The 18,605-nt window shown below is 40.8% G+C and overlaps 1 protein-coding gene across 6 annotated transcripts; it reads right to left on the bottom strand.

The window, feature by feature from the left end:
• Positions 1 to 238: 238 nt before the first annotated feature.
• PLIN2 (perilipin 2) lies at positions 239 to 14,192 on the bottom strand. 6 transcript variants are annotated; one of them, XR_015799573.1, is made up of 11 exons: positions 14,041 to 14,192; positions 11,963 to 12,019; positions 11,687 to 11,882; positions 10,948 to 11,030; positions 10,165 to 10,450; positions 9,671 to 9,855; positions 8,753 to 8,887; positions 7,809 to 8,099; positions 6,451 to 6,531; positions 920 to 1,478; positions 239 to 402 (listed from the first exon to the last, which is right to left on the bottom strand). XR_015799573.1 is itself a non-coding variant. In XM_014871693.2 (9 exons), exons 2-9 carry the CDS (start codon positions 11,990 to 11,992, stop codon positions 1,344 to 1,346), a joined length of 1,341 nt encoding a protein of 446 aa, XP_014727179.1. In that variant the 5' UTR covers positions 11,993 to 12,019; positions 14,041 to 14,192; the 3' UTR covers positions 239 to 1,343. The 6 variants fall into 6 exon arrangements, 2 of the variants coding, with proteins under 2 accessions (XP_014727179.1, XP_088012928.1); XR_015799572.1 differs by having other exon boundaries at positions 239 to 1,478; XR_015799570.1 differs by lacking the exon at positions 6,451 to 6,531.
• Between the last annotated feature and the right edge of the window lie 4,413 nt (positions 14,193 to 18,605).

Here is an 18,605-nt window from a genome sequence, read left to right as displayed (position 1 = left end):
CCCCTATCCTCGCGAGACCTCCAGCCCGCCCCCGGTGTCCGCAGACGCGGCGAGCCGGGCGAGCTGCCTCACGGGAGGTGTAGTCCGGGCGCCGGTATTCCCTCCGGAGGCCCTGCCATTTAAATAGGGTTTCTGTAATCGGATTGCAGAAGTTTCGCGGGGGGGGAACAAAACAAAACAAAACAAAAAACCCAAATTCAAACCCTAGCAAGAAAAACTCGCATCGGCAAGCGGACTGTGCGGTTCAAACGTTTATTCCAAGGCATTTCATGACCAGACTTCCAGGTCCTCACAACGACAGGTGTCCCAGGATGAGGATGCAGCGGTGCTCTGCCGCAACTCCCGGGACTGCGATGCAGTCACACCGGCAACACGGAGAGGTCTCTGCGACAGCAGGTCAGCCTGGTCCTCGCAAAGAAATGTTAGTAAGTCTGTCTCCAGTCCCGTTCCCACTCTCCCCAACTCCTAGAGAAGTTATTGTGCGGGAACAAATGCAGACTCACCAGCCCTTAGCAAATAACTGATTGAGATTTTTTAAAAACGTTTTTTAAAACTCACTGTCGCCAGAACTCTCCTTACATTCAATTCCCTCTTTTTTTCCAAAATTTTTGTCCAAAGTCTTTATCTCTTTACTATTTTCCTTTATTTTTACAGTCTCTTCCCCTTTCTTATTTAAACACTAATCTTATACCCAAAACGCTTTAATTTTGAAGCATTTACTCCCTTTTATTCTCAGGCGCCATAACTGATAGCATCATGACAGCCAAAATATTTGCACGCAGAAGGCATGTGGAAAGAAAGGAAGTCCTTTTGTGCATAAAGCAGTCTTGCCAAAGGAAAGCTCTAAGCATCTAAGCTCTGTAGGTGCAGAGCCTAACAAAAGAACCTGAGAAAATCTGAGATAGACAAAGTCTCTTACCCCTTCCAGCAGCAAAGAGGTAGATGCAGCACTGCTTTTCCCATAGGCTGAAAGGAGAAATGTTGTGGGCAAATCCTCATCAACTCCTTTTGTTGGCAGCCCTTTATGCAAAGCACTGAGGTGTTCTCATGGCTGCTACCAGCAGGAGAACAAATCATCAACAAAGATCGATTAGTTGGATACACTGGATAGGCTATACCTGGCTTGTAGAATGGGAGCCTGACACCCATGCTAACCAATTAATGTAGCATGCATTCCTTACATTGAATAACCCAGATTTTTGATGCAGCTAACTGAAACAGTACTGATTTTAAAAAAAATATCCCCATAATCCCTAAACTAGGCGGGTTCATCTTGAAAAAGGAGAAATCTAAATTAAACATGGCAAAAGTACATTGTATCAAAAAGACATTTTTATGCTTCTCTATTCAGCTCTTTGCCCTGTAGTGTAAGGGCCATTTGTGCGTGAAAAGTCCTGCTGATCCTCTTCATCCAAATCCAAAATGTCTGGGACATCATCTGACTCTGAAGACAGGTCTGTAATAGTGAAATCTGGAACCTGTGTAGGAATGAAATTTCAATCAATTTAAAAGTAAAACTAAACAAATTTGTGCAGTATTCCTTCATTGAAAACAGGACACAAAGATGCTCAGCATCTCTAGAAATCAGACCAAACATCCTGATTACAGAGCGAAATATGCTGAGACTCATAGGAAGCACGAATCATTAAGACAGATCAAATACTGCAAAGATGGAAATCAGTTGCTTAGAAGGTAGGATCTTATAGTAGAGATGGAAAAGAGCTAAATGTAGTGGACTGAATTTAGTGAAACTGGTGACTGGAAAACTAAGAAATGAGGTTTTTAAAGTAATTTTGCCTTTCTTCTTTTCACAGAAGCAAGGGACTATACAAAATAATCTGCCCTGAGGAGATTTATACAGATTTCTGTGTTGCTCTGCCTGCCTACTGCATCAGACCTTTTCTGATGAAACAAATACCTGGAACTACAATCTCACTTTGGCCTCTGTTTTAACTGCATATATAGTATGCTGTACTGCTAAGCAGCACAGGGTTTCAGGAATTGCCAGAGACAGTAGTGGATGGATGGATGTTACAGACTTCTAAAAATGTTGGCTAAGACACTTAGGAGCTTAAGTCCCAACCCTTAAGTCCCCTTAGTAGGACTTAGATTACTTAGGCACTTCTGAAAAATGGGATAAAATTAAGTAATTTACTTGTAAGGGTTTTTTGCCCCAAGTGAAACATACATCTGTAATATGATTTTTGGTTAGTTATACTGTTGGTGATGTGATGTACTTGGAGCCAGACACAGTATCAGCAAGTAACTACTGCTGCGTTTTGACAGGACTTTGGTACTGCATGTTCAAAGCAATGGCAGCTTGTAGGCATTTGTGTAACTTAAGCTCAGCGCTGACTGAAGAGGGATTTTTAACGCATTCCCTAACTGCAAGACACCTTATGACATGCTTTAATGAAAGACAGTAAGCAAGATAAAGCTGTGCTTTGCCTGCTATGAAGATAGGTCAGAAGGGCAGACAATATTAAATAAAGGGACTACTGCTTCAGCTACCAGGTTGTACAGAACACAGAAACACTGCATGTTAATTTACTGGTCTTACAGACCAGTCACTGTACTCTAGTCATTGGACACTAGGGATCTTTGAAATACTAATTATTTATTAAAACTTATCTTTAGAAGAACTTAAGCAGCATGTGACTAACCAGGCACTACTGTGAATACCATGAACTGTGTGGACCACTTTGAAAACTTAAGCTTGATCGAAATAAGATCAGAAATTTTTGTTTCCCAAAAGATCAAAAGGCCCTAGAAATGCAGGAAACACATCTTTCTACCAGCAAGAATTATCTTTCGTCTTTCTGCTTATAGCAGTTTTCCTAAAACTCTCATTACTGTACTTAGAGAAAGCAACAAGTTTCCCCATTATCAGCACATGATCTTGTATTTCATACTGTAGTACAAATACAGGTATCCTAACAAGACTAACTAGTCCATATGCAGTTTTTAAGAATGTGCCCAAATGGATGGTTGTATGTATTTACAACGACCAGGACATAGCCATGTTCAGTAAGCATGTCTGACCAGTAAGAATTTTCTCTGTCATACATTTAAGAGGTTTTTATTACTTACATTAATTTTCTTCTTAGTGACAAGAGAGTAATTGCTCAAATTTAAGTTTCTGTTTTCTTCATCTCCTTAATGCACGCAGTAGAAGAACCTGTATCCTTTAATGTAATAGTAAGATTTTGATAGCCATGACAGAACTTCAAATTGGAGTGTATCTCAGTATGAGTAAAACAGACTGGATGTCAGTATGACTAACCTCACTTTTGACCCTGCTAAATTGTATTAAGAATCACATATTCTGACATCTGCACTGTCTAACCAAAACAATGCAAAGCCCTTGGTGTTATGGGATTGCTTATGTAAAAGACCTTTGCTTCCACACCACTTTTCACAGTTGACTCACTGCTTTCTTTCAACTTTCTATCAATTCCTGCAAAAAAATCTTAAGACCAGATATAACTTTTCTTCATAAAATTTTTCTGTATGATTCAGTAAATCATTTACAAAGATCTAATACTTGCAAAATCCCTACATAGGACAGTGCAAAAAAATACTTTGGAATTTTCCTGTCTTCATATACAAATGTAAATGTCAATACTAACAACTTCAATCCATTTTTTTCTTGCTAAGTTTTTAGATCTGAGCCACTAGCATTTTGACAGTGTTCTCATTTTGTGAGCTTTCAGAACAAGTGCTTATTTTTAGTCATCAGAGATTACATAATCAAAAAAAAAATAAAACTGCCATGAATTGGCAATAAATGAAAATAAATTAATTCAAAAAAAAACACTGTGCACGGTATCTCCAGCAAGCTGCTTCATGTAAGACTCTCTGATCCTGCAAATTACTAACTGAGAATACTTAAGTTTGGTTCTATTTCATCTTTTTAATTAGAGGGTTTTTAAAAGCTCTTTGGTGGTAGTCACTGCTTTTTTTAAATGAGAAATAATTCATCAGATGTTCCCAAATCCTATTTTACTAGCTATAAAATATTACCCTAAGTTGAATTCTGGAAAAGATTATTGCAAAAATATTAATCTTGAAGAATAGGAGACACTTGCAAAGCTTTATACCTTTCTTTAGATTAAGGCAAATTGGCTGCAACTCCAGGCCTTATACAAATCTTGTAATTTGGCTTGAGCAATGCTATAAATATGTTTGCAAAACTTCCAAACAGTATGGAGCTACTTACAAATGCTTATATTGAAAGCTTTTCTAAAAAACTATTATCAGCAATGATAGAATAATAGTTGTCTGTTAAATGCACCTGGGAAGAGGAAGTGTCAGCTAGCATGAAAAATTTTTGAGTGATCTCTAAAAGACAAAAAGTTATTTTCTGAGTTCTAAATAAACCCTAAATAACCTTACAAGTGATAATGATGCTAGTATTCTAACCTTTACCATCCCAGGTTTTGTGTGACTAGCAGCCTGTTACATTCTTCCATTCAATCTAGTTTACCTGCCTTGCTGAAAATAGTTGAATCTACTTCCTATCATTTTCAACACATCTCGTCTAACCTTTTTTAAATGGTGCCAGAGAAACCTCACCATTTTCTAGCCCAACCTATATCCTCAAACATGATTTTGGACTAAGAGGAAGCAAGCTTCTGTGCAATGCAGCTGAGCTGTTTAATACATGCAGCCAGAGAGAAACAGGTAAGATGGCAGTATCTCCAGTTTCCCTCCTTTATTTGTGAGGAAGCACATCAGCTTCAGTCAAAAACCACAGCGGCACAAAAACTACTAAGACTTGGGAAAGCTTCATTCTTGCCTCCAGTGAACATATTAATAGTAACTCTCTCTAGCTTTAGCCACACTAAAGAAAAATCCCAAGTTCTGTCTTTAGAGCTGCAGTTAGACTGGAGTATGGAATATACTAAATCACCTGCAATAAGATACCCATGCAAGTACATGCAAGTTGGAAATCAGGTTAAACATTCAATGCTCTCCTTATTAATAGAATCTAATGATCTTAATCAGAGAACTTTATTCTATAGAAAAAAAAAAGAACATACAGATTTGCTATTACTCAGCTGTCTCTTCCACTAGGGAAGAGTTCCTAATTCTGATGAGGGGTGGATGCTGTGTGTGTGTGGACAGAAACTTAAAAACATTTTAGGGGGAGGGCAGCATCCAACAAAACAAGCACCTATCATTACAGCATGACATAGGAGTACAACCATTAGGTAAGCATTTAACCAGGTCTTGCTCTGTTTGCAGCCACCAGCTGTAGGTCAGCTGCCAGAATTCCAAGTAACTTTTGAACAGAAGCCACCCAACAGAGCATGGTAAGAAAGAAGTGCTTCGAAGGACTATGTTGGTAACAAGTTTTCATTGCTTTCTACTTCATCTGCTTGCTGAGATTTAGTAAAGCTGGACAGCCAAGTACGAATATACACAATGTACTGCTCCTGCAGTAATGCTATATGATGCTGTTTATTTCTCAGTCCTCAAAAGACACTGAAAATTTTGAATATCTTATTTGATTGATCACCTTAGGATGAAGTCCCAGAGCACTTAGACTTTAAAATACACACAGAAGGGAATACCCTTCTTTGAATAGCCCACTGCTCCCACATCTAACTAGTTCCATTCAATTCTTCCTGCACACATTTGCAATAGTGGATACACTCACTCTACGAGTATTATTGCAAATGGAGATAAAAGGTATATTCTTGCTGGACCTATACAATAGTAAAATAAACTTAAAAAGAAATTAATTCCTGAAAGTGCAGTGTCTCCAGAAGTCTTATCTCAGGCCCTAGCTGGAAAGGAGTCTCACCATCTCATGTTAATTTCATGTTAAACACCTGCTTTACATAAAGTGAGTATTAAAAGCCATAAGTTACAGAATCTTGACCTGCAATCCTGTTCTGCTACAGTTTTGTTTAATACTGTGCTTAAAACCGTCTTCCTCACATTTCTAGGCCAATGCCAATGTAATAGCTAACCCTCTCACATTAGGAGGCTGGACAACATGTAATTTGCTTTAGTGCCTACATCATGCCAGGTGGAGGTATTTGTTCCCTGTAGTGACTATGTGATAGCTTTCTTTGAACTGCGTTTGTGCCTAACACTATTTGGTGACTTCCTTGAAAACAGTGGCCAACATTGCTACGCTAGATGACTGCGATCCAAACTTGTATAGGGCATGCATCAGGGAAAAAGACAGAACTTAGCTGGACAGGCCTAACCCAAGAAAGCCTATTTCTTAGTAACTACTTGTTTTCCAATAAAAGAGTTCACAGGACTTACTGAGAACAATTCCACTGATGTAGTTGAATGTTAACATATATCTGTCACTCAAGTCCAAGAGGATAAATAAAGTTAAAACTGGTGATGTAGTTGAGAAGTAAACATTGTTTATAGGGAGTCAGAAGACAAAGAAGGTAGATGGCCATGTCATACACGCTCAACACCTACTGTGAGGGGAGGGAGAGTTCTTTTGTCCACATCCATCTCTTTTCAATATTAGCACATCCAGCAGCTCACAGCTTAGGTCATCTTTAAAGGTGACAACAGGAAGGATCAGCAAGAGCAGCAGTAAAGCTAAGACTCAATGGACGGATACACAGAAATTCAAAAGAAAAAAATGCTGCAGCAGTATCTTATCTATCTATCAATACATACACAAACATTTTCAATGAGCATCTACTTCATTTGCATGTCAAACTTGCCTTCTGTTGGACCCAGTTTGAGGGAGTCACAGAAGAGCAAGTTAGATTGTTTTAAAACAAAGGAGACAGGCTTAGGCTACTAAAGCATTTATTACTAACATACAAAAATGAGTTACAAAACAATAGCTACAAAAGACACACACACACACCAGCAGGCACCTGTGTACAAACAGCATGAATCTTGCCTTTATACTGCATATTAAAAAATGTGTTGATAATTATTTGGTCAGTCACTGGAACATATATGTTCATAGAGCATACAGATGATGCTCTTAGTCATGGTTCAGTTTTTAGGTAGTCCTGCAAGGAGCAGGAGTCAAACTTGATGATGCTTATGGGTCCATTCCAGCTTGAGATATTCTATGACTCTGTGGTAAAGTTACTGTGTTAAACAATAATTAAGCTTATACAGTCAACACTGTCATGGCATTTAACTCCAGCTGACTCATTCAGAAACCCCACTTTCAGTTTTGGCATTTTGCACTCACAGAACTTTTGTCATGAATGATGTAGCAATAGAATCTGAGATAGTCAGATGCATAATTAACAAATGTGTGATCTGCAGCAAACATAGCATTTAAGTGTACATAGCTGGACTGTAGAGTTTTTAAATGCATTTTACAGTATGTAAGACTTTTATATCATTCTGGTAGAGATTAAGCAACAAATCAAAGGCATTCAGCTATGGTGGGTTACATTTAGACTAATGCTATTAATACCACTGAAGCACAATGAAGTGCTTGAGAGACAAATAGGGCATCTTGACAAGTATCAGCTGCCAATACTTAGGCACTTGAGTCTAGTTTGAATTTTTAAGCGTGGCTTAACTACACAGGACAATACAGCCCATGTGTAACTGTCCTGGCCTGTATATTCCCCTATTTCTGTATTTATGGATTGTTCACCAAAAAATGGTGAAAATTGGTTTTTTTTGACAGCTACACTTGGTAAGGCCACTTGTTTGGTCAGCAGAGTACATGCATGCTATGCAGTTTATTCAGTAGTGTGTTCAGGCTGTTTGTTTTTCTGGCTGAAACTTTCCTCCCCTTCACCTTTGCTTTCAGCATGCTGAATGCAAGGCAGTTGTGGGTAAAAGGGACCTACCAGCCAGTTGAGCGGTGTGTTGTTAACAAGATAATCCATCACATCATCCAGAGACTCCTTCATTTTCTTCAGCTGTCCTTTGCTAGCTGCAATAAAGCTGTCTGATAATTCTTGGAAGGAGGATGCTGACCGAAAGCTCTGGTAGACATCGCCTGCCATTGACCCAACACTGTAAACCTGATCCTGTACATTCTGTGGCAGCCCCTGTAGGCTTGAGACCAGTGTGAGGCAGGTGGTCTGAAGCTGCTGAGTGAGGCTCCGTGCAATAGCTAGAGTTCTTGACTCAATGTGCTAGAAAGAACAAGCGTTAACAGCACATTAGTGTCTTTTTATGACTGTAGAAGCTTTATGTTGATCAAGATACATAAAGAAGCAAAGAAAAGGGGATGTAAGTGAAATAAAGCTATAGCAGATAAGAAACCAGGTTTTTAGTCTGAAGCATCAAAGACTTAGAAGTACTTGATATTTCTTCAACACTCAAGTACTTTGTGAAAAGGAACTGATAGCTTCTACCCAGCAATAGTCAAGCAGATTTTTGTTTCAACTCTGGATAACAAGTCACAGCAGGTAAGTACATTCTAATCAATAACTATTCCTGAAAGCTATGTGTAGGACCCAGTGAGTCTGTGCCTAAGACTGCTGACAAATCATTATTTCTGGTCTGGATGCATCACATAAATGGTTTCTAGCTAATCTGCATACAGATATCTCATGGGTTCACATGCTAAACAGGATGAGCATTCTCAAGAGAGGAAGATGAATCCCAGAGTGTTTGCAGAAAGTAGGCTCATTTCAAAGAGTTTGGGTCCCCTCCTTCTCAGAAGTCAGGTGCCCTTAGCTTCAGCATCCAGCCTCTCTGTTGCATACTTCAGGGACTGTTAGTTTGCTATTACCTTGATGGGACACAATACATTTATTTCTGGTGTACATTTACATCTATTTACCTCAGCACTACGCAGATCATCACCATCATTTTGGCCTGTATTTTTCTTCCATTCTACCCAGGATTGATATAGCTTTTCCTGAGCACCAAGAAGTTTCTTATTGGCACTATTCACGTTCTTTCTGGCATATTCGATCTGAAATACAGCCAAATAAGGAAGTAGAGCCAAGAGTCCAAACAGTTCCTTTAGGGCTTCTCTACCTTGACTGTTTTGTAACATTTAAAATACTTCAGAAATTCAGTATAAGCAACTCTAGGGAGTATAAGAGTGTGTTTAGTCTTGTCAAAGAATTGAAAACTGAAAGAAGTTTCAAGATGTTATGTAGTGTTCCCCTCTGCCTCAATTATTTTCCCCTCCCCCAATAGCATTCTATAGGAGGAACTGAAAGTGCATAGAAGGCCATGACTATGTGCAGTTCGTCATGTACATAAAGGTATTTGTTGGGATAAGACTCCTGAAGTACCAGAAACGCTCAGAGATAGAAACAGCAAGAGATCAAGTCCCAAAAGAATTTGAAATTTAACTAATAAAAAGGACTTAAAAGGACTGATGTGTTTCTAAATTGCATGACAAGTTCTTCACTGAATGAAGTATGTGTCAAAACCATACTTCATCACTACACTACGAAATAGGAATAAATTTAAACATGTCACTTCTATTTCTGCGGTTACAGTTACAGGCAATTGCTCATTAGTTGACAGCTTAGCTTGATTTAGAACTCTCCTGAATGGCGATGACAATCTCGTAATAGCAAAGTCTTTGTATTTAATGTAATACACATAATACATGCAATAATGTATTTATGCATTTAGTCAGAGAGCAATCCCAGTTCTCCTGCGACTGTTTTGGCTGTTTCCTTCATTCTAAACCAAGGCAAACATATGCTTTTTATGTATCAAGTGAAAGCTTAAAACTTACCAGACTAACAGTGTAGTGGAGCTGTGAGATTGTCTCCTGGCTTTTCTGTTTAGCATCTCTAACTTTGTTTAAGGCTTGTTGGTAGGCACGTGTGCGGACCTTTGAAGACAGGGATCCTAGTCTAACATAGTAGCTTGGCTTCTGGACTCCAACTTCAAAGCCTTCAACGTTTGCAGCTTCTTTCTCTAGGTATGTGGAAAGAAAGCAAATTGATCACTGGACGAAAACTTAAGAGATCTGAGACAATTTTATCTGCCTAGTAACAGCTGAGTAGTCCTTCAGCACCATGATTAGGCTGATAGACTGCCTTACAGAGAAATGCTTACTTTCATTCTGCTTCCTTGTGAAGATGCTGCTATTACAATCAGCAAGGCAAATGGCAGATTGGGAAGCATGGAACCCCCTCTCCACTATGAGCAAGCAATAAATGTATGAGCGCCTGCTTCTCTCCAATATAAGCATTCCAACAAAGTCAAACCTTCAGTTGGTCTTACCTAGTTCTGCTTCTGTAAGTGGAAGATACTGGTCTACAAGGGTCTCTGATTTTGTGAGAGCACTGTCCACACCACTGCTCACCATTTGCACCACACGACTTCCCAGGACAGTGTTAATGCTGCCATTGACAACTGACTTGGTCATTTCTACGCTGTCTTGCACTGCTTCTTTAGTCTTGCCCACAACTCCAGTGATCGTGTAAGCAACAGTTTCCTTGGCACCAGTCACAGTGGTTGTTACAGCTTCTCTAGCTCCAACAACTACCTCCTTGGCATTGGCAACAACCTGCCGTAGGACATACATGGATTTACTAAAAGTATTAACTAGTGAGAGCTACATAATAACAGGAAATAATAAATTTATGCTAGATCTTGTACAAGTACTGGTTATCTAGAAGAAAATTTGCCCTGAAAAAATATGTACAAGATAAAAAAGAACATGACTGCCACACAGCTTGCAGCTCAAAAAACTTCAGTGAATGTAATCCAGGCACTTCACACTGAGCACTGAGGCTCAAGTTTTAAAAGACACCCATCAGTGAACTGCACCCATAGAAAAATGTTATCAAGTGGTGGGCAATTTAAAATAATTTTTTAAAAAAAGCTTAAGGATCTCCCAAAGGCAACAAATAGTTCTACAGTTACACCTTTGACTTTCTCATTGCTTCCAAGCTGTGCTTCAGGCACAGCTTTTTGAAATGTGTCTCCCTGGGGTTTTAGTGATAACAGAAAAGAAGGGTGTATGGTTCCTCTGCTGAGCATACATAAATGGAAAGAACTTACCTTGTCAGTGGGTTGATTCAGTATAGGCAGTCTCTCTTCAATTTTGTCTAGACCTATACAAGCATAGTTGTTGGCAACTACAACTATAAAAGAAATTACAAGAGTTAGGTTTAATTATTTTTGCCCTAGTGAAACAACTCAAATTGAAAATTCCTCTTGAAAAAGAATTCATGCAACACCCTTAAAGTAGTTTCCTTCTCAGTGATAATTATGCCAGCAAAGCCAAAGAACAAGGCAGATTTACAGCGCCAGAAAACAAATGTTCACTTGCAGGCAAAGAAAATTCATTTGATAATTTCCAAGCAGCTGGTAGAAGAAGCTGAAACACCTGGCTCCTGCCATTCTATGAAACCAGGTTTCTGGTTACAACAGCCTTGTGACACAGCTTCCAAATTTAACCAGTTCTCGGTGTAAGAAAGTACAACAGTAGCATCTGAAACCAGGTGAAAGGTGAGGAATGTGTTGAGCAAGAGACTGTGCAATCACCTCATGTATCAAAAGTCATCCATCAATTTAGTATTATGAAAGCTGGAATCTGCTTTCACTCTGGATGATTACCTTTTTTTAAAAGTCTTATCAATGTGTAATAAGTTACGCAACAAGTCAGAGGAACAGGTTCAGTCAGCCCTCTGAAACAGCATTCAAGACCAGCATGGCCATGTTAAACCATAAGCGCAGCTGGAGTTAAAAAAAGAAATCAGTTGAACTCAAGTTATCAACAGCTTCATCTTTGCCTTACTTTGTGGTTCCAGTTTCTGAATGATAGGCATAGCACTTGTCACGGCTACTGATGTAATCGTCTTCACTCCTTTCTCTGCTATCTCACATACTGACTTCAGATAAGGATGGTTATCCTTTGTGGTGATGTAAGCTGTGGACACCATATCATAGGTGGAGCTCACCAAAGGAAGGTTGGCAACCCTTGATACAATGTTCTGTTTAAAAGAGAAAGGTGTTAATTGGCTCCTATCTTTCTGATCCGGACAAAGAAATTATGGGACTATTTCAGACACACCTGCTCTGGATCAATTGCTGCCAGTGCCATTTTTTCGGGTCCAGAACCTGACACAGCCTGTGAAAGAAGCATATATGAGTTATGGCATCATATCTGCTTCATCTAAGCACCAAACTTTGAAACCAATAACCTTCTTGTGATCTACTCCATTTACTGGGATCAGGATGTTCACCTTCATGCACAGAGGAATTAGATTTTATTGTAACAATTTATACATCTGAAACTTGGTTTAGGTAATGCAAGTACAGCAGATGCACAAGCAAGGCTTTGAGGTACAATAGTGCATTGATGAATAACCAGGTAGTGGAGTAATTTATTTTTCCTAGAAGAATTAAGACAGTCTTATCTGTTGAGCCAGGACAAACAAAAGCCAGCCTGCGAGTCACTAAAAATCTAGTTTAGAATGTCCCAGTCAGACAAAGAACCCATCACCAATAGCTTAAATCAGATTAGATCTTCTAGGAAGCCCACCTAAGACTCACTCTGTTCTGCTTGCTAAGGAGTTAGTATTCCTGTGACACAGAGAAGAGCGCATTTCCCTACTGCAGAAAATAATATTCCTTTACGCTAATTTAGACTAAATTATTACACATTTCCCACTGAAAAAAGTTGCAAACATTGGTCATTCAACAAATCTACAGAATTCAACATGCATTCCAACATATATTCCCATGTAGGAAATACTAACAGCTCTCTCCACAAGAACCCTACAGAAGGGGCAGGGTATTGCAGTACCACATAAGGAGAACACACTGAAGCACACTGTCATCCTATGCACATATGCATGAACTAAATCTGCAATAAGCACCTTTTCCATTAATGATTTCACATAATGCTTAATTTCCAGAAAAATCTGCACGAATGAATGCAACAAAAAGGTAAATTAGGAGTCTGTCCTCAAAATTATTGTGGTTTACAAGGCCTTTTGCTAGATTTGTCAAAGAGCCAACAGAAAACTGTCATATGTATGACAGCAAAAAAGGAACGTGTTAATACTCCATCTGAGATAAAACTTTTCCCCTTTACATAATGGAGAAGGAGGACAAAGGCATCCTGTTAATATTTTGCAGGCATATTTGCACATATTAACATTCACATGCCATAAAGTAATGCCTGTAATGAGATTAACCACTGTACAGGAACACACAGGCAAGACAAGTAACAGACAATGGTTACAGTGGTAACAAATAAGTTCTCCTTTCATTTAACAAGAACTTAAATACCCGCAGGAACGTGCTGTGTTTCTCACAGAGCATTACAAGTCAGATCACTTGGAGTAAAACTGAATTTCACCATGAACTGCAAAGGATGCTACAGAATAGAAGATGCTAACGACACAGAATCTGGCCTCTGAAGAAAGAAGGGCCGTTACTTTAAGGATTATTCAACATTCGTAGTGTGTCTCCTAAGATCCATCCACACAGGGCATACATTTGAATTTTAGTCAATAAACCAGGACAGTTAGCCTGTGGAATTACTCCTGCTCCAAAAGAAAAGGAAGTCAACTAGAATCTTGCACGGTTTCAGACACTCCTTGAATATGATCAGCCCGAGCAAAAGTCGGATCCACTTCCCTGGCGCAGGTGAGTGAGACGCCTGGAATCCAAGTCCAAGCATATTTCAGAGACAGCAAGAGATTCTGGAGAGGAAAGCACACAGTCTACGTCACAAACTCCATTCCTACTATCCCTCTCGCTATGGAAAGAAGTGCAAGAGAGCAGCGCGATGAGCCTCGCACAGCAGCCGCGGCGCCGGCTCCGGCTCGCCGCGATACCCAAAGCAGGAACGCGCACCGCTTTCCCAAGTGCCTCCACGGGCCGCTTCCGGGATGGGGCATTCCAGCACCGCTCCCGGGGGCGGACGAGGTTCCTGGGACTTTCTGGTGCCGGGCGAACCTCGGCCGGCACACCGAAACACGCCGGGCCGCGGATCCCGCGGGGACGGCCGGCGGTCAGCGCCGCACACGGGGCCGCACCCCCGCCCGCTCCGCCGCCGGGCTCCACCATATTGCGGAGTCAGCTCCGCGGGACGGGCAGGCCCCGAGAGCCGTGCCGGTGCAGCGGGCCAGCCGTACTCACCCGGGAGGAGGAGGAGCCGGAGCCGCCGCCGACTGCAGCACACGCAGGGTCGCGGGCACAGGCGCCGACGCCGCCGCTGAGTAGGGAGCGCCGGGCTCGCCCCGCTATTTATGGGGCGTCACCGGCGGCGCGCGTCACCGGCGGCGCGGGGCGGGGCCGGGCACGCACGGAGCGCAGCGGCGGTCAGCGGGAGGGCACTGCCCTGCCCTGGGGGAGCGGCCCCGCGCCGGGAGCTCGGCTGCCGCGGCTCTTGCGGAAGGCCGGTGCACTGAAGCGCAGAATACGCTGAGTTGGAAGGGACTCGCAAGGATCATCGAGTCCAGCTACTGGCCCTGCACAGGACATCCCCAAGAGTCACAACATGTGCCTGACAGCTCTGTCCGAAGGTTTTTGAACTCTCTCACGCTGGTGCTGTGACCAGTTCCCTGGGGAGCAGGAAACTTCCCTGTTCCCGTGTCCAACCACCCTGGGGATGAAGAACCTTTTTCTAATATTCAACCTCAATGTCCCCTGACAACAGAGCAGAATAACAGATTTATTACACCACTGCTAGCATGCAAGCCAAACATTTACATGTACTCTGCTCTTTACATTGTTGTCATCTGAGAGCTGTCTTTGTTTCTTTTCCCGGTCATGTGGCTTCTCAAGTGTAAACCACTCAGCGTGCCCATGGCTACCACCAAATTAATTAAGGCCCTTTGTCAGGAGTGTCTCTACTGGGAATTCTAGACTGTTCCAGGGATTTATTTACTAATGAGTAGCACCATTATTTGTAGTACAGAAACACCCAAGACGTGCACAGCTCAGTGACACACTGCCAGAATGCAGTAACTAGAGATAGTACCAACCCCTTGACAGTCCTTGGCAGACTAAGAATATAAACTGTGGTCATGTTTTTCTTCACAACTAGATGCCCTCCTGTATTTTACAAACTTAGAAGGGCTTATCTGAAGTTTTGAAAATCTACAAACTTTCCTGTTGAGAATATTGCTTTTGTTGGAGAGGCAGGCAGACAAGAAGAAGGCAGGGGAAGGAAGGGGAGAGGATGCCGGTACATCTTGGATTGACCAAATTCCTCAAATACCATAAAACAAAGAGCAGTGCTGTGGTCAATGTCGAGCCTGATGAAGAGGAAGGCAGAAGGGCATCAAGAGAAACAGTAGTAACAGATAATACAAAAGCAGGACACCCCAGCTTTTGCTAAAAGAGGAAGGCAATATACCCTACCCTTCTTTTCCATGAGACCAGGGCAGGTATTTAAAGTCACGTAATGCATCTAATGAAAGAAGTCTCATTCTTTGAAGAAGTAATATATCAGCACATTCATCCATTCAAGTCTATTTAATTAACATTTTAGACTATAAGTCCACCTATATATCCTTAACTGGGGAGGTCTGAGTTAATTGACCAGATAAAAAAACCTATCTATCCTTTGGTGAATCTCTTTTAAACTCATTATAATGTCCTTCATGATACAGAAAGCCTCAGTTTTCAGCCTCCTATCTCTTTAACACAGCTCTGATAGAGATAGCAACAATAGATAACATGGATCCTTCAGCTTTTTTTACTGTCTTAGTACAGCCAAGTGGAGGAGCTGCTGGAACATCAATCCCAGGGCCTAGCAGTGCTGGGGCAGGGGCTGGCAGCCCTGGGAAGCAGAATGTGGGATGCTCCAGGGAAGGCAGGGCAGGGACCATAAGCCCTGTCCATGCCATTGAGGCCCTGACCAACAGTTTCAGCTGGTGACAGGTACTTCCACTTGTCTTGAGACCAGGTTATCAGCTGTTCCCTAACAGGCTGACAGAAAGACCAAAGGGGAAAGCAGTGCTAAGTCTGAAGGAACCAGAGTAGTCTGCTAATACTCCTTTAGGAACAGGTGTAGTCTAATATGCTGATATAGGGCTGACTGACAGCTATAGTGTTAATGTATTAAGCAGATCTGATACAGGGATCTTCACCTGACCTCACAGCTGGTGGATGGAGTGATAACTTTAGAACTCAAAAAATGGGGTTCTGAGAGCCCTTCCAACATGTTGAAGCTACTTTTATTTAAAAGTAGTTATGCTTGCACATGGAGATAGCTAGCCATAGCCTTTTCTCAGTCTTTAGGATGGCTGCTCAAACAGTGAAGTGGTGTCATACTCCTAACCATGCTATGTAAAACTATCCAAAAACTATCTGCTTGGCTTGCAAACAGAGAGCAGAGAAGGGTGGCCCTTTGGAGCTATCAACAAATTATGTCCACTTACAGCCTTAGTAAGCTGGCAGGCTTTGTAGGACTGCCTCCAGACACAGTTTTTGAGGCTCTCAGTAGGGAGCTAGAAGCACAAGAAAACTGACATGCCTTCTCTGCCTCAAGTTCTTGCCAGTAGCACCACTACTGAACTGTTTCCAGCAGTCAGGAAAGCTGTAGGGATACAAAGAAAAAAAAGCTGTTTATAGCTGTGAAGGATGGATGGTTCAGGGTCCATAATATAAATAATCACACCCATTCATCTGACCTCAAAGATGTTCAATATGCAAAGAACATTTTTCTTTTATGGGTTTGTAGATATCATGTGAGATGCAAGTGATTCTACCAAACTGGGAATCAACATACTTGTAGTGGACACCCTGAGACTGTTAATTGTGAAATAACACAATTGTCAAAGACTATTTTTGATCAGCTTTCCACTGTTCCCCTTTCTTTCCAGTCTCACAGTAATTCATTTATAGTCTTTGTAATCCTGTCTTGCACCATTCTGTCTTTGAACTTGCAACTAATTTCTTTTTCACTTAAACTGTTTCTTTGCCTTACTCCTTGGGTTTGGGATTAAGCCTTTTGTATGTCCCTGTATGAAAAGCTTTCCTCTTGTCTTGATTAATCATGTCAATAGTTTTCCTGCTGTGACTCCTTTAGTTTTCCTGTCTCCAGAAGAGGATATCAGATTTGTGAGGCCTGATCCTCCTTTTGTAAGTCCACGCTAATTGTACTTAGAAAGAATAGCATCCTTATTCTGCTCTGCCCAGAAGTACTCCACCTTTTGTTTCTGACTAACACAACCTGCAGGTTTTCTCCATAATATACTCAATTTTTTCTGTAATGTACTTATCTTTCAGTGTGTCTTCTTTGTTAAAAAGACATCCAAATGGCCAAAGATCATTACCTCTTACCTCTTCAGCTGTAACAGAATTAACCTGAAATTTAATTCAAAAGACACTAACTGGGTCCAACTTAATTCTCCTCTGAATACTTGAAGAAAGGCAAAAGCAAGCAACAGTATCATCAGTTGCAGGCAGACAGGCACTATAAGCCCACCCCCTCAACACACATTACGTGTTTAATTAAGACAGAGGAAGGAGGAACAGGACTAACTCATGCTGGCTTGATAAGGACAGGCAGTCAATTATATATATTTACATATGGTACAGGATTTTTTTTTTTAATTTGGTTACAGTTCATCTATTACCCTATCAGATGTCATCAGAAGGCTAGGCAGCAACCTGTTGTTATAGTGTCATGCTGCACTTCAGAAAGATAACAGCAGGCCTTCATGTCTCATGTGACATATAACTCCCATCAACCCATGTGTCCCCTTTAGTTTTCACCCTTTATGTAGTCAAACACACTAGACGAGGCCATGGCAGAAGTTAGAATAAAGCAAAAGACAAATTACTTCATAATAAGTTACCATCAGAAAGAAAAATGTCCTTGTTTGGCAATTACCTAGGTACCATCAGTTAAACAATACGCTAAATTTTGCATTTGTGCTAACAAGATCCTTTAACTCTTTAATTGTATTTCATTAACAGTCAGGTGATGCAGCTATGGGTAATTTTGTTGGTAGATACAAAATGCACAGGACAAAAATGTCCAGACCCTGTTCTAGAACTGAGGAACAGTTCTAGGAACTATTAATATAACTAATAACTAATTAAAATGTAACTATTAAAACTATAATGGCTGTACTGTAAGACCTTCCCACCACAAAACCTGAGATACTTCATGCTTACTTCATGTTTTTCTCCACCTAAACCACATTCTTTTTATATGTTTTAACAATGAGCCACTTACTAGCAACTAATTATTTATTTTTATCTGGATCTGAGAGTTTCCTTTATTAAGTTCAAAAAGATCTAGTTCCTTACTAGATGTATATTTATTCTTATACACTACATAGGAATTCTAAGATGAATGCACTACAAAACATCCAAGCTTTCTCTACTTACGTTTCCTTTGACTTGATACAAAAAGAGAAAAGAGGGCCAGACAGATGGCATTACTGACTTCATGGGCTCTGTACTGATTTAGCTGCAAAAATCCTGCAGCAAAAGCCTTTGGAGACAGAATCAAGTCTCAGGTTTGACAGTGTGGAAGACATTCTTTCTTCTTTTGGAACCCAAAGGCTTCCACAGAAGCCTTGCTCTTCCTCCACCGTTTTTGTGGAGGATACTCTTGATACTGTAAGTTTTCCACAAGCTCCTCACCTTAGTGGATTTTCTTTCTTGAACAAGGCTAAATGTCTTTCTCTTAGAAGTATTTTCATGTCCCTAGGTAGCACTGGAAATTGCCCTCTTGACAAGAT

This window comes from Sturnus vulgaris, chromosome Z, assembly GCF_052056855.1.
Source record: "Sturnus vulgaris isolate bStuVul1 chromosome Z, bStuVul1.hap1, whole genome shotgun sequence".
Classification (NCBI taxonomy): domain Eukaryota; kingdom Metazoa; phylum Chordata; class Aves; order Passeriformes; family Sturnidae; genus Sturnus; species Sturnus vulgaris.
Note: the sequence above shows the minus strand (reverse complement) of the source record. Positions and strands in the feature narration are given on the sequence as shown.

Excerpts from the sequence above, each read along its gene's own strand:
- PLIN2 (XM_014871693.2), bottom strand. The coding sequence starts at position 11,992 with ATGGCACTGGCAGCAATTGATCCAGAGCAG. Across the intron at positions 11,883-11,962 it reads CAGCAATTGATCCAGAGCAG|AACATTGTATCAAGGGTTGC; the intron begins GTGTGTCTGAAA and ends TCTTTTAAACAG. Across the intron at positions 10,451-10,947 it reads TGAATCAACCCACTGACAAG|GTTGTTGCCAATGCCAAGGA; the intron begins GTAAGTTCTTTC and ends GTCCTACGGCAG.